General features: G+C 48.1%; 6 protein-coding genes across 6 annotated transcripts; 3 read left to right on the forward strand and 3 right to left on the reverse strand.

Moving 5' to 3' along the window:
• Positions 1-395: 395 nt before the first annotated feature.
• Positions 396-4,350, forward strand: Aspvir_009185 (inositol polyphosphate kinase VIP1; the record flags this gene model as incomplete). Its single annotated transcript, XM_043272337.1, has 3 exons — positions 396-2,817; positions 2,874-4,212; positions 4,281-4,350. The coding sequence occupies 3 exons, from the start codon at positions 396-398 to the stop codon at positions 4,348-4,350; spliced, it is 3,831 nt and encodes a 1,276-aa protein (XP_043128272.1).
• Positions 4,351-7,413: 3,063 nt separating this feature from the next.
• Aspvir_009186 (protein HGH1) lies at positions 7,414-8,915 on the reverse strand (the record flags this gene model as incomplete). The annotated part of the gene is made up of 5 exons (XM_043272338.1): positions 7,414-8,250; positions 8,327-8,440; positions 8,499-8,602; positions 8,681-8,726; positions 8,895-8,915. The coding sequence occupies 5 exons, from the start codon at positions 8,913-8,915 to the stop codon at positions 7,414-7,416; spliced, it is 1,122 nt and encodes a 373-aa protein (XP_043128273.1).
• A 763-nt stretch (positions 8,916-9,678) lies between these two features.
• Aspvir_009187 (inositol monophosphatase family protein) lies at positions 9,679-10,753 on the forward strand (the record flags this gene model as incomplete). The annotated part of the gene is made up of 2 exons (XM_043272339.1): positions 9,679-9,836; positions 10,075-10,753. The coding sequence occupies 2 exons, from the start codon at positions 9,679-9,681 to the stop codon at positions 10,751-10,753; spliced, it is 837 nt and encodes a 278-aa protein (XP_043128274.1).
• Positions 10,754-11,187: 434 nt separating this feature from the next.
• Aspvir_009188 (lipase ROG1 family protein) lies at positions 11,188-14,238 on the reverse strand (the record flags this gene model as incomplete). The annotated part of the gene is made up of 3 exons (XM_043272340.1): positions 11,188-13,129; positions 13,213-14,091; positions 14,189-14,238. 3 exons carry the CDS (start codon positions 14,236-14,238, stop codon positions 11,188-11,190), a joined length of 2,871 nt encoding a protein of 956 aa, XP_043128275.1.
• A 945-nt stretch (positions 14,239-15,183) lies between these two features.
• On the forward strand, positions 15,184-17,516 carry Aspvir_009189 (transcription factor IIF subunit TFG1; the record flags this gene model as incomplete). Its single annotated transcript, XM_043272341.1, has 4 exons — positions 15,184-16,536; positions 16,599-16,904; positions 16,961-17,201; positions 17,272-17,516. 4 exons carry the CDS (start codon positions 15,184-15,186, stop codon positions 17,514-17,516), a joined length of 2,145 nt encoding a protein of 714 aa, XP_043128276.1.
• Positions 17,517-18,058: 542 nt separating this feature from the next.
• On the reverse strand, positions 18,059-24,394 carry Aspvir_009190 (tetrafunctional fatty acid synthase subunit FAS1; the record flags this gene model as incomplete). The annotated part of the gene is made up of 2 exons (XM_043272342.1): positions 18,059-18,547; positions 18,602-24,394. The coding sequence occupies 2 exons, from the start codon at positions 24,392-24,394 to the stop codon at positions 18,059-18,061; spliced, it is 6,282 nt and encodes a 2,093-aa protein (XP_043128277.1).
• Between the last annotated feature and the right edge of the window lie 245 nt (positions 24,395-24,639).

The following is a 24,639-nucleotide window of genomic DNA, read 5'->3' on the forward strand; positions in this document are numbered from 1 at the left end:
CAAGCAAAAGAAAAACACCGAGTAATGACGACAGGAGTGATCTTGACAAATTAGCAGAAGATCGACAATGGTGGTCCTATATTCATAAATAATTGAAGTCTGCCAAACATGTATCCAAATTTGTGAGAGAAAAAACGGAGTCCCCTTCCGAAATGGGGTCTTCACCAAGTTTGACTTTTCATCTGGAACCAAGATCTCAGGGACCCCTCTAGTCCCAATTGTACCGACGATGAACTCATAGGCACTACACATCATTTTCTCCTTGGAAAACCTGGCTTGAATACATAGACAACAAAAAGGAGAACACATTAGAAAACAGTAACGGAAATCTGGGGTGAGGACTTTCATGCACAGCCTCAGTTTTTGAATTCAAGTTCCCCGAGCAACCTTCAAAGATGACACAGAGCAATTCTATTCAAGATTTCCCACCTTCCGCAAGCCAGGATAATTGCTCTTCTGATGTTGGTTGTGCTACAGGCAGTGACGAGCGAAACGCACTGATTGCCACGCCTTTATCAAACACGGTGTTTGATCAGACTGGTGACAAATCATCTTTCACCCTTCTTTATGACCCGGCTTCACCATCTTTGAGGGCAAGTCCGAGTAATGGGCAATTACACCAGAACAAAATCCAGAACTCCGACGTAATGACAGATCATGCTGGCGGGGTGCGAGTTGCTCGTTCAGCTCGTTCCTCCAGCCGAACGCCTAGGAGACTTAGTGGCAGCACAGCTACCAGCTCGGTCAGTGAAGCTGAAACCGGCCACTCAAGCATTGGCAGGATTGGCGTCTGCGCTCTGGATGTGAAAGCGCGCAGCAAACCTAGTCAGAATATTTTAACCCGCCTGCAAGCCAAAGGTGGTTTTGAAGTGATTGTTTTCGGAGACAAGGTGATTCTCGATGAGGCTGTAGAGAATTGGCCTGTATGCGACTTCTTGATTGCATTCTTTTCCGACGGCTTCCCTCTGGAGAAGGCCATCGCTTACGCGAGGCTTCGAAAGCCTTTTTGCGTGAATGATCTACCCATGCAGAAAGTGTTATGGGACCGACGACTGTGTCTGCGAATTCTGGATCATATGAATGTCCCCACGCCAAAGAGATTAGAGGTCAATCGCGACGGCGGACCAAGGTTGGAATCTCCGGAGCTTGCTCAGCATGTTTACAGGTTAACGGGGGTCAAGCTCGAGGGCCCTGAAGATGGGACTGGAGGAGGCTCTCAGAAAACTCAGGTGGTAACAATGTCTGAGGACGGCGAGGCTCTGATTGTGGATGGAAAATCTATCAGAAAACCCTTTGTCGAAAAGCCAGTGAACGGTGAAAACCACAACATCCATATATACTTTCCTAACGATCAACAGTATGGCGGAGGAGGCAGGAGGCTTTTCCGGAAAGTCGGGAACAAAAGCTCCGAATACGATCCTCAGCTTGTGGTACCTAGATCAGTGACAGAAGAAGACACAAGCTACATTTACGAACAGTTTCTGAGGGTTGACAATTCTGAAGATGTCAAGGCTTATACAGTCGGGCCAGATTTTTGCCATGCAGAGACACGCAAGTCGCCTGTTGTTGATGGAGTCGTTCGCCGGAACACGCACGGGAAAGAACTCAGGTACATAACTAAATTGAGCCAGGACGAGGCAGCAATTGCGTCAAAAATCTCGAATGGGTTTGGCCAAAGGATCTGCGGCTTCGATATGCTTCGAGTCGGTGATAGGAGCTACGTGATCGATGTTAATGGATGGAGTTTCGTCAAGGACAACAATGACTATTACGACAAATGTGCCAGTATTCTGAGCGACATGTTTCTGAATGAAAAGCGCAAACGCGAGGGAATACAAAGGCCCCTAGAAATGGTTTCGCCGGATACAACCCATCATGGGAGACATTCTGTATCTCACAGGCAAACATTGAAAACCTTGTTGAAATCCCCATCCGCGTCCAAACTCTACGGCAGTCATAAGAGCCTCGAAAATAGTTTCCAGGACCTTGCGGCGTTACCTCCAGCATCGTCTGGAGCAGAGAGTATGGACTACAAAAGAAGCCGTACGAGCCCAGATGCGCGCCAGATCGATTCAGATATAAGTGATCTCGACCCGAAGACCCCAGAGTTGACCGGCCATCCCGACGAAACGGTCCCGCCGCCTCCACCTCCAGCATCTAAACATTCCTGGAAGCTTAAGGGCATGGTTGCAGTCATAAGGCATGCGGATCGTACGCCAAAGCAAAAGTTCAAGTTCACTTTCCACAGCCAGCCATTTATTGATTTGTTGAAAGGCCATCAAGAAGAAGTGGTGATCAAAGGACAGGCAGCCTTGGCTAGCGTCTCGGAGGCTGTCAGGCTTGCAATGGATCAGAAACTGGAAGATATGGAAAAGCTCAAACTGCTTCGAACATCCCTGGAGAAGAAAGGTGGCTGGCCTGGAACGAAGGTTCAAATTAAACCTATGTTTCGCAAGCGAACGCAGGAGGAATTGAGCACTCATAGTTCAGAGAACTCGAACAGTGACGGAGCGCGGACTAATTGTACCCAAATCGCCAATGATGCTGGCGGGAATAATGAAAAATTTGCTCGAACGTCTACTCGCAGTGACTCAATATCCGGTACAACATTCTCAAGATTTGCCGCTGCCGAGAACGATCTCATTCTAGACAAGCTGCAACTTGTGATCAAGTGGGGTGGAGAGCCAACCCACGCCGCAAGATACCAATCACAGGATCTAGGTCTCAATATGCGTGACGATCTGAAATTGATGAACAAAGAGGCGCTGAATAATGTTCGGATCTTTACAAGCTCAGAGCGAAGAGTGAGTACTAGCTGTAAGTCTTTTCCAAAGCACGGTTTTGTCCGGCGCCAAGCTTATGAGTTAATGTAGCTCAAATTTGGGCATGTTCTTTTCTCGACCAGAAGGAGCTCCCGGATGATTTTATTCAAGTGCGAAAGGACCTTCTGGATGACTCCAACGCCGCAAAAGATGTTATGGATAAGGTGAAAAAGAAGCTGAAACTCCTTTTGCGCGAAGGGTCTGCACCTTCACAGTTTACTTGGCCCAAGGATAACATCCCTGAGCCATCGGTTGTTCTCGCTACTGTTGTTGAGTTGATGAAATTTCACCGAAATGTCATGAGACACAATTTTGGGAAGATTAACAACTCTCCGCATTGTCCTTCATCGACATCTCCCCTTAGTGACGATTCTACCTCTCAGAATGTCATTCCGGACACGGATAGCCCAACCCTTTCCTCTATCCAGGGACGGTGGTGTACTGGTGAAGATCCCATGCTCTTCAAAGAACGATGGGAAAAGCTTTTTGCAGAATTTTGCGACACGGAGAAGGTTGACCCGAGCAAACTTTCCGAATTGTACGACAGCATGAAATTCGATGCACTCCACAACAGACACTTTCTTGAGTGGGTGTTCATGCCCCCAGATGAGGGGATCAACGAGCATGAACGGCACAGTTCCAATTCTAATAATACTAACCATCACGATCTTGTTGGGGACATAATACCCGGACATGACAGTCTAACAAGCGAAGAAATGGAGGAAAACGTGGAAAATCCGACCTTATCACATCTCCGATTCAAGAAGCGAGCATATGCATTCGACTCATTACCGCATCTAAGGGCCCTTGATGACTCGTATGATCACTATTTCAAGCTGTACCCAGGCTCTAGTCCTACGAAAGCTAAAATGGATGGACGATTGTCAAAACTCCGAGAGTTATACAAATTGGCCAAAGTTCTATTTGACTACGTGACTCCTCAGGAGTACGGAATTACCGACTCTGAGAAACTGGAGATAGGCTTGTTGACGTCCTTACCCCTACTTCAGGAGATTGTCAGAGACCTCGAAGAAGTCCAGGCGTCTCCAGATGCGAAATCCTTTTTCTACTTCACTAAGGAGTCCCATATCTATACCCTCCTGAACTGCATCATCGAGGGCGGAATTCAGACAAAGATAGCCAGAAGCGCTATACCTGAATTGGATTACCTATCACAAATCTGTTTCGAGCTGTACGAGGCTAAGGATCGTGAATCATCCACAAGTTCCTATTCAATCCGTATCTCTATCAGTCCTGGCTGCCACGCTTTTGATCCGCTGGATGTGCAACTTGACTCACGGCATGCGATTGGTTGCGCTCCGAGAAGAAGCCTAACTGCCCATCAGGATTGGAAAGAGGTCATTGAAACCCTCAAAGCGAAATTCGACACGTGCGTTTCACAACCCACCTTCATCCCTCCACGTTTTATAGGGCCAACGACTGATGAGAATTCTATAGGGTCAAACTTCCCAAGACTTTCATTGCCGTAAATTTGAGCGATAAGCATGTGTCCAGTTATCAATCATAGGTTTGCCCAGCTGTATGTGACGAGATATGTAAAATAATGACAAGATCGATTCGCTTGACCACAAAGCAGGAGTGTGGTGTATGTGGTTAGGTAGAGGAATAGAGATGTATGTTATCATGTTCATGAGCACTTGCATTTGCTAAAGTTGATCGCAGTTTAGGCCACAAGACTATCTTGAATATACTAACAGGACATAGGTAGCAAGCGGTTGGTGATACAGACTTGATGACACCGGGACACCCCTCGGTTCCAGCAAAACCCTTTACCAAATTAGATAGGTAACGGTCATGTATGCGATTTGCCAGAAATGGGGTTTCGCTGCACATATCCTAGAGCAAGGCTCAAGGCTTAGTAGTATCCTAGTATCCTAGTATGGGTATTACACTTGGCTATTAGTCTGTTACCTGCCTGGTCAGGCAAGGGGGTTGTCGCTGTATCACTACTTTACCCTTGATCTAAGGTAGGTAATGATAAGCTTACTCTGTAGTCCAGATAGTGGGTCCCTTGGGTATGTCTACCTAGTACCGTATCTGTGGGCCAGGGTAAACGTCATTTCAGGTAGGTAAGGCTTACTTTAATAATAAAACAAGTTGCTGGGTGGATAAGAGGTAATAAATGTGTAATACTACTATTATTCATTGTTTACCCCGCCCTGCCATGCTGTTGCCGGCTCGTAGAAGTAGTCTTTCCCACCATTATTCAAAGCCACATCATAAGCCTCCTTCCTGAACAACGTAAGTTGGATCATGTCGCCTCTAGGAAAACTACTGATTCAGGCCCTGAAATAGAGAAATGGAACCATTGCCAGATGTTATTTGGGCTGATACCTCGCAATTCTCTTGTAATTTTTCCAATGACGACATTCAATGCAGTGAACTTCAGGGGCAGAGGGAGCTTAGAATTGCCATAGATGATGTGATCTGCATCCTACCACATGCTAGCCAGGATGGAAAGAACTACAACATGCTCTATCTACGAAATGGTCCAAAACAGGCGACGTCTGTTCCGCGGGGAGATTGTGGATCTTCTCTGGCGAGTATACAATTGGTTTCTCCACCATCTACACTACTATCACGATACTTCTGTGCGGAACTTCCCCAACATCTCAAGCCTTCGGTGAACCAGGCGATTGATCTGCATGTCATTATCTCGGCTCCCTCAGGGACAGGGAAGGCAAAGAATTTCTTCAAAAACATTGTACAACCATTCTTGGCACATATTGGATTGACGGAGTATGAGGTCCATGAGACACAATCAGCGCGATCTATACTCGAACTCTGTCAATCAAGGCTTATTGGTCGTGCAGAACTTGGTTTTCCCCAAACAATTATTCTTCTTTCTGGGGACGGTGGCCTGAATGATATTGTCGATACATTCCACAGTGCTGTCGGTGCTTCACTTGTTTCTCCAATCGTCGCTCTGATACCGATGGGGACGGGTAATGCCATGGCAAGCTCATTAGGGCTGCTCTCTCGCCCGACAGCAGGCTTGACTGTCCTGCTGAAAGGGTCACCGAAACCTATACCCACCTTAGTCGCTAATTTTTCTCCTGGCGCGCAATACGTCACGGATGAGGGCCACACTCTGATTCCTATGCTTGATAGCTCGATGACCCAGGCCTCAGTGAATCCAATTCACGGTGTGGTTGTCGCAAGCTGGGGTTTTCACGCTGCCTTAGTTGCTGACAGTGACACTTCGGAATATAGAAGGTTCGGAGCCGAGAGGTTCCAGATGGCAGCCAAGGAGCTCCTTTTCCCTTCTAGCGGCGTCGACACGCACAGGTATAGAGGTAATATCACATTGTTCCGGTCTAACATAGCGACCAATGAAATCTCCTTGGAGACTCTAGATTGCGGAGAACACATGTATGTACTCGCTACACTCGTTCCAAGGCTCGAGAAAGACTTTCTTATCTCGCCGGAGTCAGTTGCATTGGATGGCAGGTTGAGAATAATTTATTTCGGCGCAGTCTCCACAGAAAAAGCCATGCAACTAATGTCTCTCGCGTATGATGGAGGGCGGCATGTACACGAAAGCAGCGTCCTCTACACGGAAGTTGAAGGCTTCAGAATCGATTTTCATGAGACTGAGCAGAAGTGGAGGCGAGTTTGTATAGATGGGAAGATAGTCATCGTTGAGGAAGACGGCTGGATGGAAGTGCTGAAAGGATCGACGGGTCGGGTAAATATACTGGTTTAATGGTTGGACACCAGGTTCTCATAAAGTGATTTCCCCATACCCGTCTTGACCTGACAAGGTGTGTTCAACGAGATCAAGAATAGGGGGTGCATTGAGGGCGACGAGTGCCCTCGATATATCTCCATCAAAGACAATATTCAAATGACCATGGGTTGCAGTCTTCACTACATCGGTGTTGGGTATTCGTGTACATCCAGGCTGGTCTTGAGAGTAGAAGCATATGGGAACATGTACTAGTCTGTATCACGGAGTACTTATACCAATTCTGGATATGCTCCCATCACTACTCCGTACTTTGTACTATCTACGGGGATACTAGCCATTCTTATGCAGTCTTCAGTAGGCCACTGGGCATCGCAGCCGCACTTCCAGCAATGAGCGGCAGTCAATGATTCTAGGCACAGCCATTGCAGTACAGGTGCACCTGTACATCTTTACATAAGCCAAAACCAGGTGACTAGGGCGACCAGAGCCTACTTCTCTTCTGGCTAGGATCAGTGAATTGTCCCTAATTGTAGGATGCAGTCGGGGCGCAGGATGCTATTATGGTGACAAAGGCAATGATTTCTTAATTTCCCAAATAATGGAGGTTCCTGACTTTGCCAGCTTTGTAAGTTTAATGATTAAGACATCTTAGCAAGCATTCAATCATAGAGGTGAACTATTAGTGCAAAGGAAAGGCAATATCTTTAGGTAAATATGTTTAGTTGATAGCTAGGGTGTAATCCTGTTCTCTTGCTAGAAAATAGCCCGCATTAAATTTAAGGGGAAAAGCTGATTGCAAGAGTAGTTAAGCTAATATTGTATTCATAATACAAGCAGCTATGTCCCTAATGAATCCAACAGCAGGAAATGCCATTTATATCAGAACAATTCAACAACCTTCTCATCGTCATTCTGTGCAGACTCTTGCCGTTCATGGATATCTGAATAAGAGATAGAATTTGTGCCTTCAATTTGTACTTGGCTGGCATCTTCCTCTCCTTCCTCATCACGCATCAGCACCTGGACTAGCCTGTCACAGGCTTCGCGCACATCTTCATCATCAACATGGAGGTGGCATTCCCGAATGATCGGATACACTTTGATAGCCCTCATCTTGTCCCGACCTTCTCGTGTCGTTGTCAGCAGTAACAATGTCTCCAGGTGCGTTACAATGATGCTGTTATCACTATCCCTCTGCTTATCCGGGGGTAGCAACTGCAGGTCTGGCAACATTGCCGTTGACTCTTCCTCGCTGAATTCCTCCGGCCCTGTGATCGGCAGCAACACATAAGGGAGTAGATTGGCTTCGTCTGCGGAGAGTAGGGTCGAATGAAATGGAATTTCGAAAGCGACATTTTTAATTGTTGACGCCACCCCCTTTCTCCGAACTGTGCTTTCATGCTCAGTGAAGACAGTCAATTTAGTGACAGGGACAACACCATCATAATCCTGTCGGGTGGTAAAATATGCGCGCCCTGCCTCGGATTTGGAGAGATCGGCGAAAAAGTAGGAGAGATAATCAAAATTGGCCTTCTTATTTAAAGCACCCTCAGCACCTTTCACAAAACAATCCATCAGTTGATTGATCGCCATAGTAGACGTGGAAACGGATTCGGCAGTCCTCCGTTTCAACGTAATGAGCCGGCTCAATTTATCCGACTTGGCGAGATTGGCGAAGAGCATAGCAATGTCATCGGCGGTTGGTTCCTTGACGTCCTTTCAGGTTGACCCAGTTGTCAGCATAGACCCCGATCTCCTAACCGTCGCAGAATAGAAGAGTTGGTATACTCACCGTTATCTTCACCATGAGAGTCTCTATAAACGCATCATCTTCCGCAAGATTTGCCAATACTTCCTTGTCAGAAGAGATATTGATGAGAATTGTAAGCGCATTTTTCGCGATTTGCTAGTTAGTTTCAGCAAGACCGTTCCCGAATTCGATATGTTAGAAGCTTATTACTAACAGTATAATCTCGAACCAGAAGCTTGAGATCGCGCACTGGAAGAAGCTGATGACGTTTGAAGAGGTCCGGCTGAGCGGTCGAGAAGCCAACGAGATTTTCGCATGCTAAATTGGACACAGGCGTTAGTCCATTCAACTGATGTTTGAGTGTTCAGGCTGCCTGATCGAGAGGGACTTTTCTACCAATTTGTCTTATCTGAGTATTTCCATGGTGAAGGAACTCAACAAGCTGTATGCATGGTGAGATAAAGATTGATTAGCTTCCCTGATCCTTCCATTAAAGGGGTCCCCAATTTCTCTTGCTTTCCTTGCTACAGAGTTTCTCCTCCTTCTCCTCCATCTCAGATTTCTTTGTTCCCATATCTCCAGCTAACAGTTAGGGACCTCGCAGACTCACCTCTTCTAAGACTGTTGGCATATTGAGGGGGAATTTCAGGGACCGGGAAAAGGAATAACAGACAAATAGAGTCTATAAATTGAAGATAAGACTTTATGTTTCCCCCTTTCCTCTCTTTTTCCTCTTTCGTTGGCTGTTATTACAGGTAAGTGAAGTGATTAGATCCATCTACGGGAAAATTTTTGGTGCGGGGACTTTTCTCCAACGTAGTGCACTGGTGTGGGGTTATCAACTTATAACTTACCCCTCCTCTGGTTATCAGGTACGTAGCCAGTATACAGATTGCCTCACTCTGTTTCCCTTAAATATAGTTTAAATTTTCAAAATCTACCATAAATGCTCGACAGCTTTGCAATCACCCTTAATTCTTCCGGAATTCAAGACTTACATGAATCCTACATCCAACGAATCTTATCCCCTTTCCTCATAAAAGCAAGTACAAGAAAACAACTCTGGGTAGCGTAGTGAATGTATGCCAGTAACTTCCAGGATCATCAAACTGATGAAACAGTATGGAGTACTTCATGTTCCCTTAGCAAATAGAAGCGCTTGGGGGCTAGTCACTCGGTAGTCTAGGTAAGTAGGTAGAAGTGGGCCGGAATAGTACTGTCAATAACTCCGCTATGTATGGATGGCTCATCGCGCTAAAGTCGACCATTCTGGCAGACCAACTTTAATGGCGGGGCTCGAAATCATCAAAGAACACTCAGTTATATTCCTTCCGAGGGGGCAGAGCCAAACAAGTCATCTCTTCGAAGATTACAAAGGAGGAACGAATAGAAACATGGGCGCAGAAACAATTGACCTCAAGGATATTCATGATTTTCTGGTAGAACTAGCTTCCAAGGCTGGAGAAATCATTACCAATGCCTTGCCAAACACGGGAAGTACAGGGTCAAAGAAGAACAGTGAGTGTGCAGTCTGTGCCCAGCTGGGCTTAAGGTATTGACCTCTTCCATAGCCGCAGATCTCGTCACTGAATATGATCGTGCGGTTGAGAAAATGATATCTACAGCGTTAGCAGGGAGATATCCGCAGTATCAGTTAAGTCATATACGACCCCTTCTATCAGATAATGTTCGCCAACAGGCCAAACCGATGATTACGGATCTGGATATTTATTTCAGCCCACTCTCTTACTCAATTAGCGATGAGAAGAGCTAACAGTCCACCACTATAGATTTCATGGCGAGGAGACATATGACCCTGCAAATCCATTAACTGCTGCCCCCACCTTCGTCGTCGATCCCATCGACGGTACAGTCAATTTTGTGCACGGATTTCCATATGCATGCATCTCTCTCGGCTTTACGATCGACATGAAACCAGTCGTTGGTGTTGTTTACAATCCGTTCAACAATACCCTCTACTCTGCCATTCGTGGAGAAGGGGCGTATTTAAATCGCAACACTAAACTTCCGCTCGACGCTAGGAGTCTTGAGCCATTGAATGGCTTAGAGAATGCTCTCATCGGCGTTGAGTGGGGTTCGGAGAGAGCAGGCAAGAATTGGGCGACGAAGGTACGGACATTTGAAAAGCTCGGTAAAACCAAGGACGATGGTGGTGCAATGGTACGCTCAATGCGTAGCATGGGCTCAGCTGCATTAAATCTTTGCGCCGTCGCATGTGGGAATCTCGATTTGTATTGGGAAGGCGGTTGCTGGGCCTGGGATGTTTGCGCTGGCTGGGTCATTCTGACAGAAGCTGGCGGTATAATTGTGGACGGGAACCCTGGCAACTGGGAAGCCAGCGTTGATGGGCGAAAGTATCTCGCAGTCCGAGGATCGCCAAATCAAGCAGGACAGAAGGAGCTCATTGAGGAGTTTTGGGGACATATACAAGGCCATCTCGAGTATTGAATTGAATCGTGAGTCGAGCGCATTCAATCAAGCACGCCCGCGAAACTGCCAGCTTCCAGCTGCCGCAAGCCTTTCTCAACACCAAACGAGGAAATGGGTTGACAATACTGAGTAGTCTGGTGAGGGAGAAAGAGTCCCATCATCATGTTACAATGTACATCACAGACGCGATGACACATCGGCTTGGCAATATATAAAAACTCAGCATACCTAAGGTACTCTCCGGCATGTATGTGCCTTGTAGTCCAGATGACTACATCCGACTCGTTATTACCGGCATTTTGGTCTACGTGATCAAAGGATAGTCTGACTCACGCACCCTGGCTATTGACGGCTTGGGTGCCCACCAACGGTGTTATTCACCCCTTCATGAGTTCTGGCCTTGGTCGAAGGGCTCACCGCGTACTGGTGATGCTCTCAGTTAAGTAGCTTGGTTATGCATCGCTGAGAAATTGACCGGCGACGTATGACCTGCCGGTTAAAGTCGTTTCTTCATCCAACAAACCAGCCTGGGCCTGAGTCCCACCATCCGTATCGCAAGTTGTCCCTACAGGTATATGTGCTTCCTGGACGTTTTCTCCCGGGCTTTTTTGACTCTCGTTCAGGGAAACCTGTCGAAAGTGACCATCGACGAGATGCTTAACTACGGGCCAGCCGTACGCATTTGTGAACATTCGCCTCACGATGATGTTATTGTGAGCATCTGGTTCAAGGCGAACAAGGACTTTGCGCCACGACATTCCACGGTGATAAGCCCTGGCGATTTTCTCCTCAACTTTCAGACCACCGGGCATCGCATTTCCGTCATCGGTAGAGCGACTTTCAGCGCAGCCTGCTGAATCCCGCGGACCATCAGAAGCCTTACTCTCAAAAGAGCTCAATGGCGAGGTCTTGCGCTTGGCAGACAAAGGAGGAGGTATGTCCTCGGGGTAATATATACGGTCGTGAAATATTGTCTTTGGCCTGGAAGCAGGATCAACAATAAACTGAATCGGTGGTAGAGGTGGCATGAGAAGATCTCCGGCTGATTCGAAAAAGGTGGTTCTCGGGGGAGCGTTAAGCCCAGATTCCTCGTAAGAAGAGTGTCGCGAAAGAGATTCTTCAAGGGGAAACGGTGTAGAGGTCGACGCATGAGCGAAGTCAGACGTGGTACTCAGAGTCTGACTACGCTTGTAGACTTTTGTATGCTTATGCCTAGGTGATACAGTTGTTGCTCTTTTTGGCCGAAAAATCGAGAAAAACGCGCTCAGCGGGTTGAGCGAGGGCTGAATCGAAGATATCTTCGGTCCCTGATTCTCTCTTGAGCCGCCTAGCTCTACTTGCGGCGGATGGCTTGCGCTTTCTCCAGTAGATAAGACCGGAGAATCAACAATGGAAGCATTCTGGACTGTTTCAGCTTGTCTTTGTCGTTTGATCTCCTCTGACAGAGAAATGATCCTGCCGCTATCGCGTTGGTCAATCCTGGCGGGCGACGCATTGCTATCGATAGGAGAATGAGGTGACCGAAGTGAGACCGAATTAGCACCAGTCAACTCTGCCCATCCCCATTCCGCCATTGTGCTAACAAGGCCGTTCTGCCTTCTTGCCTTCTCAACGCGCTCCAATCCTTTCCAATCAAGAAATAATAGGCACGAAGTTCGCAAGGGCACGATTCCATCATTAACCACGTTTGAATAGATAGTGCGACGGTCAAACTTACAGAGCGCCTCATGAGCTGGACCACAGGGAAGTACTCTTAGCAAAGGCTTAGGTCCATGATCGACATGTTCCCGTGGCTTTGTAGAAGTACCCCTGCCGCCGATTACCGCCTCCCACCCGCTTCGCACTTTGGGAGCAGTCCAGCTTAACCCTAGATCCTGGCCTGTCCGGCCGACAAGGCCGAGATCGAGAGCAAAGCGGACATACATAGGGTTCTCATTGCTGAGCCCAAGGAAAGGTGTCGCCAGAGTGATGAAGTTGACAGGGCGAATCAGATTAAAGAATTCAGGCGAGTGTTTCTGAATATATGCAATGGCATACGTCTGAACCAAACCTCCAAGAGAATGCCCGATAAAGCTAATACTCGTAATCTGGTAGGAACGATGCTCGTCTTCTTCCTCATCTGCACGAGTTCGAGGCTCAGAAGGGTCGTTAAAAACATTTTCCTTCGCACTCTTCCATGCACCGAGTGATTCAGTGAACGTTTTCGTTCTAGATTGTTTGAGTGGTCTGTAGGGTTGATCTGGGTGTGTCATGAACAAGACGTATTTCGCAAGTCGCTTGCCGAGATACTGTATTCCGCGTTCAGTACGCACTGCATTACCGGCAAAACCCCTAACTATGACTTGTTCGTCATCGATATCGTCTTGATCAACCGAATCATCATCGCGAATGGAACTTCAGCAAACATTGAGTCAGAAGGGTCAAACGGATAGCGGATAACAAATAGTTGTCTCAATGCAAGCAATTTCAAAGCTTACCGATCTAGAGAAGAGACGCCATGCGGTGCCTGTGGATCCACATGTTGTCTCAACTTGCAAGATGCCCCTTTCTGTGTCTTCTTAGTTGCAGCGTCAATGCTTTCTTTCAAGTAAAGCATGTCTGCTCCAAGGTTGCTGTGTAGACCATGTGTAAGTACGACAAGGTGAACTTTTTTTCGACGCGCACAGTTTTGCCGAGTGGTGTCGAGTCTGTTGGCTCTTTCCACTGATTCCCCGTTCGTTGGTGGTTCATTCGACAGTGATCCAGTGCCGTCAACGGCATCGTGTTCAGATGGAAAAGGAGGCTTATTCCAGAGACTGGCGGTGTCATCTATACGCAGACAAACCGATTTCGAAAAAACACCCTTAGTAGCAACCACTTGCCTGCCTTTCGTTGTGGGCGTTATATGATCCTGCAGGTGAGCTGCACGGTGAAGCCTGCTGACCGATAACCCACCACTGTAGGGGAGATCAACTGACTCCTCATCACGGCCGATGAGTAGCTCATAATTGACAATAGCTGTGGTGGAGAAAATGACCTGCGATATTATCTCGATAATCCATGTCACTTTTCGAGTGCTGTCGGGTGATGCGGGAGTCTCTGGAATTCGATGCAGGCGTTTCGGTATAGGGATCATTGCTTTCCAGCTCCCTCCTGCCTTAAGGTAGGGTTCGAACTGAGGGTTCCCCTCGTTTTCCTCATCCTGGGAATGGGCATGAGGGTCGAATGTGGAAGGATAACAGGAGGCATAAAGAGTATATGGCCCATGCAGGTACGCAGCCCGCAGTGCGATGGCAGATGTGTTTCTGACCTTGACATGTAGCGCATCTGGTAGAGGATGGACATTGTCAGCTACTGGTGTGTAAGTCACTGTGTATCTGTTTGAGAACAACAGATTAGTATCATGAGTAGAGTATATAGGAACTACCCCTGGTGGGACCGAGGAGACGTATAAAGTGATACAAGAAGACGAACCTGATTGCTTCTCCTACACGGACACTGCCAGCTTGATGCACCAACAACATATCAGTAGCTCTTTTGGTCTGTACTGTGTCTGCTTGCCACCCAGTAATTGAATGAAATCTCAGGGACTTGAATTGTAAGGAAGAAGCTATTTCCTGATCTGGGCTTTGGGAGGTAAGATACAATCGAGGCGTGATGAACATCTGGATTTAGACGGAATCATCTCTGTTATAGTGTTGACCACAGTTCTTAATCTTCAAGGATATTGTAAAAGCAATGGTTTGAGATTGATAGATTATGGCATTATTCAAATATGTAAGAAGTAGAGAGGTACCCTGAGAAACTAGGGGCAGACCAGAGTGATTTAGCCTCTTCGCCACGGAGCTGATCTACATAAAGATCATTACAAGTTTACAACAGTACGAACAGGGTAAATAGGTAGGTTCTGTTTCTAATTTAGTTATTATGAGTTATAGTACTTTATATGCACCAATGAACCACTGTCTATTCTGTAATGATTAGGTCCATGTATTATTCTGTACGGAGTACTCCCAATTTACAGGCCACAAAGTCTGCATATCATGGAGTTCTCTTATGGTTGCCGACTTTCGAGGAGATACCGATAGGTACCTGGTGTGAGCTATACCAGGTCTTACAACCATAAGTATGGAGTATTTTCTCCCTTTAGTCATGTAATTTCTGGATATGTACAAATCTATTTAGTACTCCCTGCTAAGGTAGTCAGCCCTGGTCTTCTTTAGTCCTTCCCTATCTACAGAGCCGGTCATGTGAATGGTAACCCGATAAGATATGATTATGTAATCATAATGACCATACATCACATCGCCTCCTGTTGCCTCTGGTGAAAGGTAGCTTATTAGCCTCACACTTATTACCTACGTACAAACAGAATCCCAGTTGTTCCTGCTTATTCATTAATAGCACTACTGACCTCTCTCATAACCTAAATATCATCTCAGCAGGCTGCAGTGGAATTATAGATCACTATGCCTTTACCTTCCAGTGATGCAAACTCACAAACTCACACAAGCGCTCACAAAGCTCCACCAATGCGATTTCGTCGTCCTAAAGTTGCAGACCCTTTAGTCAGGCCAAAAAAGAGGGTTACAGCAAGACCGGCAGCCACTTCTGTTCCCTCTGTTGGTATACCTACAAAACCAACGACAGCTCGTCCAGTAATTTCCAATATCACGCCCGCGACCCAAGTCGAGAAAGCTGTCCCCGGCCCCTCCCAAAATGATTTCTCAGTGAATGGTTTCAGCGGTCCTTTATTGTCCGAGACTTATGTGGATTATCCCATAGTAATCACAAAGCGATCGTTGCGAGAAGGCTTGAAACATCACATCGCTCGCTTCGCATCCAAGAAGACTATCGATCCTCGTGATGAGTCTCAATTTACTCGACCTGTCAGACTTCAACGTCGAGACCCTAGAGCAAAGACGCAAGAGATGAATCAGGACAAAGACCAAACCCAGAAGTTGACGCCTCAATCTAATCACCAGTTAGGCGATGCCGAGAGGGAGGAGCTTGAAGCTAGAAAGGCCGCGAGAGAAAAAGAGCGTGCCGAAAATTTGGCGCAAATAGCCCCTTCCATGGGGTCAGCACCCAAGCGGGCCAATGGTCCGAAACAAAAGACGCAGCAAGTGTCGAAAACAGACATGACACCTGAAGAGGTGGCCAGAGCACGGATTAAATACGAAGAGGCTTTACCTTGGCATCTCGAGGACTTTGACAACAAGAATACCTGGGTGGGAAACTACGAAGCCGCTCTTTCCGAAACACACGCTGTATTCATACCCGAGAATGGCAGGATGAGGATGATACCAGTAGAGAAATGGTATAAATTCGGTGCCAAGAGCCAATTCAGAGCTCTAACCATTGAAGAAGCGGAAAGATTTATGGCAAAGAAAATCAAAGATCCGAGGTGGTTTATGGAAAAGCAACAAGAACAAGCACAGCGTAAGGAATTGGAACAATTCGCAAAACAACGGAAGGTTTACGCTGGTAAACAAGGCACCCCAGCAGGTACTGACGGCCTGGAAGCCGATGAAATGGATTTCGAAGAAGATCGGTTTGCGGATGATGAAGAGCACGATGATCTCTTCAACGAAGACGAGGAGACCAAGGCAGCGGAGAAGCGGATTAAACAGGATCAGCTGAAGGCAAACGTCTTTGATTTGAAGGATGAAAAAGACTACGAAGAAGAGGAGCTCAGGGAAAAGAGAGAACGGGAAGCTCGCCGTATACTGGGCAAGAAGGTCCGCAAAGCGCTCAAAAAACGAGAGAAGAATTACGACTATAGCAGTGGCTCTGATGTCAACCCCTACTCTGATGAAGAGGTGTGTTCGTTCGGATTTTATCTGATTATACAATTATGCTAACGAAGTTACGTTCAACTTAGAGCTCTGATGATAGCGAAGCTGAACGATTACGGGAAGAGGAGCGAAAAGCTGAAGAGGACAAAAACAAGAAGGATTCAGCTCCCTCGACAAGGGGAAATGTTACCCCATCTGGCCGTCCGAAGCACACTGAACCCTTGAAGAAGGCCCCAGGTGCAGCGTCGCGGAAACGGCTTGGCTCTCCAAATGTATCAGATGCAAGTGGCACAGATACCTCTCGCAAAAAGGCAAAGAGCAAGCATCCTTCTTCTCAACCTACGCCCCAGCCAACTTCTCGTGCCCTGTCGCCAACTGCGCCTCCAGGACAAGTGAGTCACTCCAGCCGTAACTGTCTGTTCATTGCACTCATTTTTCATCTGTACAGGTTGGTAAGAAACGCATCCGGAACGTCGCAAGTGGCGCGGGATCGGTTAGCGATGCTGATGGGGGAGCCGGCTCTGGAGGGGAGATGAGTGAAAGCGGAAAGATCAAGAAGTTGAAGCTTAACCCACCTGCAGCAACATCACAAGGCGGAACCCCTCAAGGATCCAGGGCAGGCAGTCCAACTCCTATAGGCAACAAGGGTCTCGCCGCAAGTCGTGCTAGCAGTCCCGAGTCACTGAGAGGTAAGATCTCACTCGATGTTCATATTTTCACTGCTACGTGTCCGTCTATAGAACTAACTTGTGCATGCAGGGCAAAATCGCATTTCTACACCAGTACCTTCCGGGACTCTAAGCTTCCCAACTCCAGCAGAAATCCATGCCGCCATACCTCAAACTGGTATACTAAGCAGTGATCTTCTGAAAATTTTTCGGCCTCGCATAGGCGAGTCGAAGGAGAATCACCGCAAGTTCATTGCAATAGTCAAGGATGTCGGGGTGTACGGAAAAGAGGATCGGCTATTGCGACCAGGTGTACTGAAGGATGGCCAAAGATAAATGAGACTCTGACGACGCTGAGACGCATTTATTCTCCAGGACCTTTATGGCCCAGTCACGCCCAATGCACACTTATGCAGTCTTCAACATGAGTGTCGAGCGCTTGCAAGGCTATTCTTAGTTTTTCCTTTCTTACCTACATGTGTTGACATAGAGTGAGCAAATTCGCCACCGCTTGCATAAGATCTGATAACGCTTAGTGTTGAGTTGGTACTTAATGTGTCGATATGGCGATATAACATTGCAGAGCGTTGCCATACTCGGCCAAACTACTCCGTATAGCGATGACTCTCAGGTTTTCAGTTTGCTCCTGCGAACGCAGCTCACACTGTGGCCAATGAGGAGCAATGCGATAAAACCAAGCTTTACAGACCGTGGTATGAAGAACAAAATATAATGTCATTAAACCTAAATACAGAAATCTATTATGTTGGGCTATCATACGAGATGCGTAGACGAGGGCACCAAGAAGCAGAACCTAACGCTAAGGAAGCATAGTATGAAAAGGCCAGGACTCTTTAATAGCATCTCCTTTCAACTTTTCAGGCGGTGGTGGTGGTGCCTGTGGTGCGTGAGGTGTTCTCTCCTCCCTCTTCATACTTGTCCCAATTTGCCAGGATATGGGCAATCCGAGGAGAGTTTGTGAGTCGGTACACATCCTCGAAATACTCCTTTGTGATCTCGAATGGGCGAGCAGTGACATTTGGAATATATTTGCCAATCAACTTGCTCGGATCAATGGTAGTTTTGTTGATCTTCTTCAGCAGGAAGGACCGGAAAGGCTTGACACCGGAGCGAAGGAAGGTGCTGTGGAAAGGCACGTCGATTCCTTTCAGCGGAATAGTGGCGAAGCCTCGCTCCAAGGTAATAGGCCTGGATTTCGATTCGGTTTGTTTGACACATTCATGAATGATCTTGACAAGGTGAGCCTTCAAGTCATCCAAGGACATGCTCTGCATTAATGCTGGAATGTCGATGTTTTGAGCCTTGAGATAGTTGAGCAGATTTGTAAGGCAATCAAGAGCGCGGAGCTGTCGAAGTTAGCATGTTGAGATATTGAGGAGGAAGAAAGGGAGAACACTTACATCTCCAGCAGCAACATACTGCATATTTGCGACATTGTAGTTGACAATTTCCAATAGCCAACCTGTTTGCTCAGCAATGTTCTCAACGACGTACTGCAAGGCTTGTTCATTGAATGTCTTTGAGATGCGACTTGGGTTGACGGCGCACATAGAGTAGTTCGAACGTCCTTGTTCATCTCTTTCGACAGCAACCTGCATAGTCAAACCACGATAGAACACGACGGAAACCAGACTCTCAATAGGCATGACATCCGCAAGAGCGGCGAGAGCGGAGTATTCACCCAGGGAATGCCCAGCGAAGCTGCTATCTCTCTGGACGAGACCCTTGGAGCGCATATCCTCGAAACTTGCCTTTTCCATCAGCGTCAGTGCCGGCTGCGTGAACTGAGTTGCGGAGAGCAATCCAGACGGCGACCGATATGTGTATGATGTCGTGTCCTCATTGATTTCTTTGAAGATCTTCTCAGACTTAATCGTGCCATCCGCGTTCACTGTCTCGAAAGTCATCGACATGTAGTTCTGGCGAATGGCTTTTCCACGGGGACCACCAAAGTAGACAGTGAGCTCCTTGGGATTGTTTTTGACGATATCAATGATGGACAAGCCGTAGTTCTCGATAAAATGACGATCTGCCCGATCCCACACTTCCCTGGCGACAGGGCTGCTGCTGTACAGCTCCATACCCATTCCCTGCTCCTGAGAGCCCTGTCCGGTGAAGACGTAGGAGGTTACTGGTTGCTCGACTTCGGCTTCGCCCAGGAGAACCTTGTCTTCTGTTTCCTTGTTGCTGGCCTCAACCTTAATGATTTTACGGCCGGCCACCATACCGACATGCTGTAACTTCACGGTGATCATATCATTGGGGAGGACCATACCGACGAGGGACACATGGAAGCCTCGAACACGGCCGATATTGTTTTCAGCGGCCCAGGTCTCGACGAAACTGCGAACAGCGGCGCTGGTATACATGCCATGTGTGATGGTCCCCGGAAGATTGGCATAGCTAGAGAAAACACGAGAGACGTGAATTGGATTGTAATCGCCTGAAACTCGAGCATATGTTTCATTGGATGCCGGTGCTCGCAGAACAAGGGGTGTCTTTCCGCTCAACGGAATAGGGTTTTCGAAATAGACCGGTTGTTCTATGGACGTACCATTGCGTTGAAGATAGTCAATGACTGGATTACCATGAGAAGTTCCGGTCTCGTAGTCCACTGTTGCAACCTGAATGACTTCCTTTGTGGGAAGTTCAAGCAGCACCTGGCCGACTGTCTGGACGTGGCTGAATACGGATTTGTTCTTGAACCGGATCAAGCTCTGGAGACGGAAAGTGAGAGTTTGACCTAACAATTCGACGTCGGGTTCGTCTAGACGGAACCACTCTTTTGACCGTAGAATTGCAACGTCCCTGCTTGAAGCAAGGTGAACTTGCATGGGAACCTCGTCCTTGCGCTGGAAGGTGTTCTCAAAATCCAGGTACGATCCTCGGTATAGGAATTGACTGGTGACATGCATGATAGGTTGACCGTCTCTGTGAATTGTACCGCATACTTCAACCATTTTCCCGGAATCTTGGTTGATCACAGCATTGATTTGGGCTGTTGTGTCCAACACGTCTCCAACCTTCAAGGGTTGAGCACCAGGGACCATTTTGAATCCGTTCGAAAGATGGACCAGTTTCAAAAGATCCCCGTCGATCGTCCGAGGGAAGATGGGCTTGGTGATGGCCTGCCAGCCAACGACAATGGCAAAGTCCATGGGAGCGAAGACTTCCTTTCCGGGCCTATCAACGAAGGCCTCCCCAGTATTGCCAACAGCGTGCACAAAGTCAGCGACAGCTTGGGCAGTGATAGTCTCTCGACCACCACTAAATGTTGCCGTGGTAGGGGTGTCGAAAGGGACATCCTTGTTACCAAACCAGACCCGATAATAGAACTCCTTAATGCGATCGTTGCGACCATCCATGACTTCCCTGATGGGTGCATAGCCGGCCTCGGGATGGTACGTGAACAAGAAGCTCAAAGGCACAACACCACCCTCTGCAGTTCTGCCTTCGAAGAGTGTGAGACTGATTTGACCTTGGTCGTTGACCTTCACCTCCACAGTCTTCACGAGTTTGCCGGATTGATAAGGCTCTCTCACACAGATGGTGGTCTTGGATGGTTCCTCTGGATACGAGACCTCCACGTACATCCCCGGAGTGGGTGCGACGATCCGCCTCATCGGGTTTGTCTGGAAACGGTGACCTTGAACAAAGACGTCTGCCAAGAAGAGAGCGTGCCTCCAAGAGTATGATTTGCCAGCAAGGAGGCGCAACCACAGGCCAAGATCAGGAAGATCGCCTGAAGGAGAGGATGATAGGCGATAGCTGATTTTGTTCGTATCTTCAGATATTGTGAGCCCGTCGATGTCTAGCTCACTGACGGCTTCATGAAGCCGGCCTCCGAAGTACTCAATGACAGGGATCTTGGACTCGTCACCGCCATAGACATCCTGGAGAAGACCCTTAATGTGACCCTGATGGATACCATCCAGGATTTGTTGGACAGGCTCGTCTATGGTGTTGGAAAATTTGGCTGCCATTGGACCTTGCAAAATACAGGTCCTTCCGACATCTTGCCCAACCACGGCCTCTAAATCCTCACTCTGCCAAAGAGAGTCCTTCTTGAACCAATACTCAAAGTTCTCGTCCAGTGCCGGCACAAATGGAACAGGCTTCTGTCCGCGCCGCTGACAAAGTAAAAGGAAATGATGAACATCCTGCGCATTGATTAATTGAGTAGCCGCTTCAGGATAGGCTGCTAAAATGTTGTCAATCGCCGGATAAGGAGTATCGAGCTCGGAATAGTTCTGCAGCAGAGAAGCCTGCCCTTCCTCGGTTGTGAATCGTTCCTCGACGCGACGGACGAAATCGCCAGTCAACTTCTTCAAAGAGGCATCAATCCAGCGCGATTCATGCTTGACATACATGAGTTCTACCATGCGATGAACCACCTCGGCGTACGTCATGTCTTCAAGATCGACCGCGTCACCAGCGGCATTACGACCGAACCATACTTTTTGAAAGTCGTCGTTGAGTTTCTTGATTATATAATCACGCTGCTTCTTGAGTTCTGGCACGCGCTTCGCCTTGTCAAGTTTGAAGATTTTCTGATCCATCTCGTGCCAGAATAGAACACCCCTTGTCGCCAACTTATGAATGGGTTCGCCCATCTCGGAAAGAACGGTGACCACACCGCCAGCAGGACCCTTGTAAGTCTTCTCCCAATCTTTGTCATCAAGACCAGGGGCGTCAGCAATTGCCTTCTTAGCATTTTTAGATGTGTGCGCTTCTTTGGCAATCATCAGACGACTACCAAACAGGCACCCGTCGAATGGCATCGGGGGATATCCGAAGCTCGAAGACCATGCTCCAGAGAGATAAGGGTAAGTGTCCTCAGCACCACCGAAGCCACTGCCAGCGACAAGGACAATGTTCTCACACCGTCTGATGCGGCTATACATTTGTAGAATGGGCTGGTGAAAGTCTTCAAAGGAGTGATGACCACCGCCGCGACCACCGGTCCACTGAAGGATGACAGGAAACTTCGGGTTGGCTTTAGCGATATTGATGACCTGCTGAATAGCATCCACTGAGCCTGGCTTGAAGGCTATATGCTTGATTCCCAGGGTTTCAATATATTCATTGGCAACTTCAATGGAAGGAACACCAGCGCCGATTGTGAGGCCTTCAATGGGTACACCGTCGGCCCTCAATTTTCCGATGAGGGGAATTTGCCAAGCCATAGCTCGAGGGTTGACGTAGATCAAGTTGACAGTAATACCACGTCCAGGAGGAATGGACTTTTCGATCTTGGAGACGGCCTCTGTCATGCTCTTTCCGTTATAGTAACCACCACCAGCAAGTTCAACGTGGTATCCCGCATTCATTGTTGCGGCAACGAAGTCCCAGGGTACTGTAGTCGGTGTCATACCGGCTACCATGATGGGAGGGATGCCCAGAAGACGGCTCATCTTGGTATCGACGAATGTCTGGCCCGTTGCGTTCTTCACAAGACGGGGGCCGTGCTCTTTGACCCAATCAATGGCATATTTCACAGAGTGCTCGTCGCGGTCAAACAGCTCAGGTTTATATCCGACCTCGACGTTGGTGCCATCCATAGCCCCAGCGAGGATCACTCGGACTCCAGTACCATCCTTATTGCGGTTCGTAAGAACACCAAGACCTGAGATACCGCCAGGACCGAAATCGACGATGTGAGTGGCCGCTTGGAAGACAGTTGCCTTCTCCCAGTTGACTGCATCGTGGGTGATCATGCGAACCAGAGATGGAACAATATTGGCGTCGCCACTTTGCCGGAGATCATCGCCCGTCTTAGTGTCGTAAACAGGGATCGCAAGCGACTGAGCTGAGATTTCAATGTCTTCCAAGTCCTCGAGGATACGGTCGTACGCTGCGTAGAGGTACTGGCTGTGGAATGGCGCTGTTATTGGCAAGAATCTGTTGACGAAGCGAACCTTGCGCTGCGTAAACGGAACCCGGTTTTGATCCAGGCCAGTGGGCGCCTTGACTTTGCGTAGGCGAAGGTTGAGACCGTAGAGGGACAGAGGGGGTCCAGTGACCACAAAATTACGAGCGCTGTTAACCAAGGAGATAGAGATATGACGATCGGCAGGAAGATGTTGATTGGTGGTATCAATGTGTTCCTGGACAGCAGATCTCGGCAGATCTCGAATGGACAACATAGGGGTTGGGGCTCCTTCCCCGTTCTCAATCGAATCCTGCAGCACCGACGGGGCAATAGAAGTCCGAGGGTAAGCCTGCTGACTGCGAAGACCAATCCAGAAGAGCATCGTCAAGGCATCTTTGGCCGCTTTCTCGAAACTCTCCCATGTCGTTGCCGAGGCAATCGCTGCGGCGGTGACCACACCTTGAGAGTGACCTGTAGTGCCGCTGAACCGCTCTAGAATCTCACCAGGCTGGCGACCTAGAACCTTGCAGGTAACCACAAAATGGGCCAATTGGACTAATCCAATTAATGGCAAACTCACAGGAGCTGCCACAAGGTAGTCGGTGTCGGGCTGGGAGTCGCGATCCTGGAGCCACTGGATGACGTCCAGTCCTTTGGGATAGAGCTTGCTGGCCTCCGGTTCGCGCGAAAGTTGTTGCAACAGGTCAGCGGACGATGAGATCAAATCCTCCACAAAAGACGAGTAAGTCGTGTAGATTTCTCTCAGCTCATCGAAGTACTCTTCAATGTTGCCCTGACCACCGAAGACTGAGTAAATACTGGCTTTTTCTTCGGAGGCGGCTCGGAATAGCGCAGATTCATAAGGCTTGGTGGGCCGTCCAGCAGCGGCCCTTCCGGCATAATAGGCCTCAACAACCAAGACTTTCTTGGCAGTAATACCCGGGAGAGCGGCTGCAACGGCATGGACATCATTTCCGCGCATGAAGGCTCTTTCGAACTCGTTAAGAGCTAGCTTCAGGACTTCCAGACAGGTTCCCTGTGCATCGTCCTCGCCCTCTTCGACCTCGCAAGCAACGTGGCCGATATACCGTGCTACAAGCTCGGCCACCGAGGAGGGCTCATCGTCCTGAGCAAGCTCATCCGTCGGTTGTGGGAGGGATGCCGTAAACGTATCTTTTAATTGTGAAGCATAGAAATGGAGGGATGTAGGCACGAGGAAGGAAAACTCGAGTGACCCATGAGTCAGAATAAGTGGCCGCAGTGACTGTGAGGAGCGTGGCGTGTTGATGCCCGTCTGGGGGCCCGTCGATGCTCCGTACATTTTATCGTTCTCTTATGTCTATTCCAGTGGAGCCGAAGATGGTCCTCGAATTCGCGCGGACACAACGAAGATTCTGCAATTGACCAGATATCAGAAAGGAAAGTCAAATAAAAGCTGGTGTGTATGTCTCGTTTTCCGCTCATTCCTGCAGTCCATCATTGAACCACAGCTGACACTTTTTGTATTTTCTCCCCTCCTCTTCTTTAAAATTCTCTCTTTCCATTTTCTTGTACGATTCCCCGACC

The sequence above is a fragment of the Aspergillus viridinutans genome (genome assembly GCF_018404265.1).
Source record: "Aspergillus viridinutans IFM 47045 DNA, scaffold_8, whole genome shotgun sequence".
Lineage (NCBI taxonomy): Eukaryota > Fungi > Ascomycota > Eurotiomycetes > Eurotiales > Aspergillaceae > Aspergillus > Aspergillus viridinutans.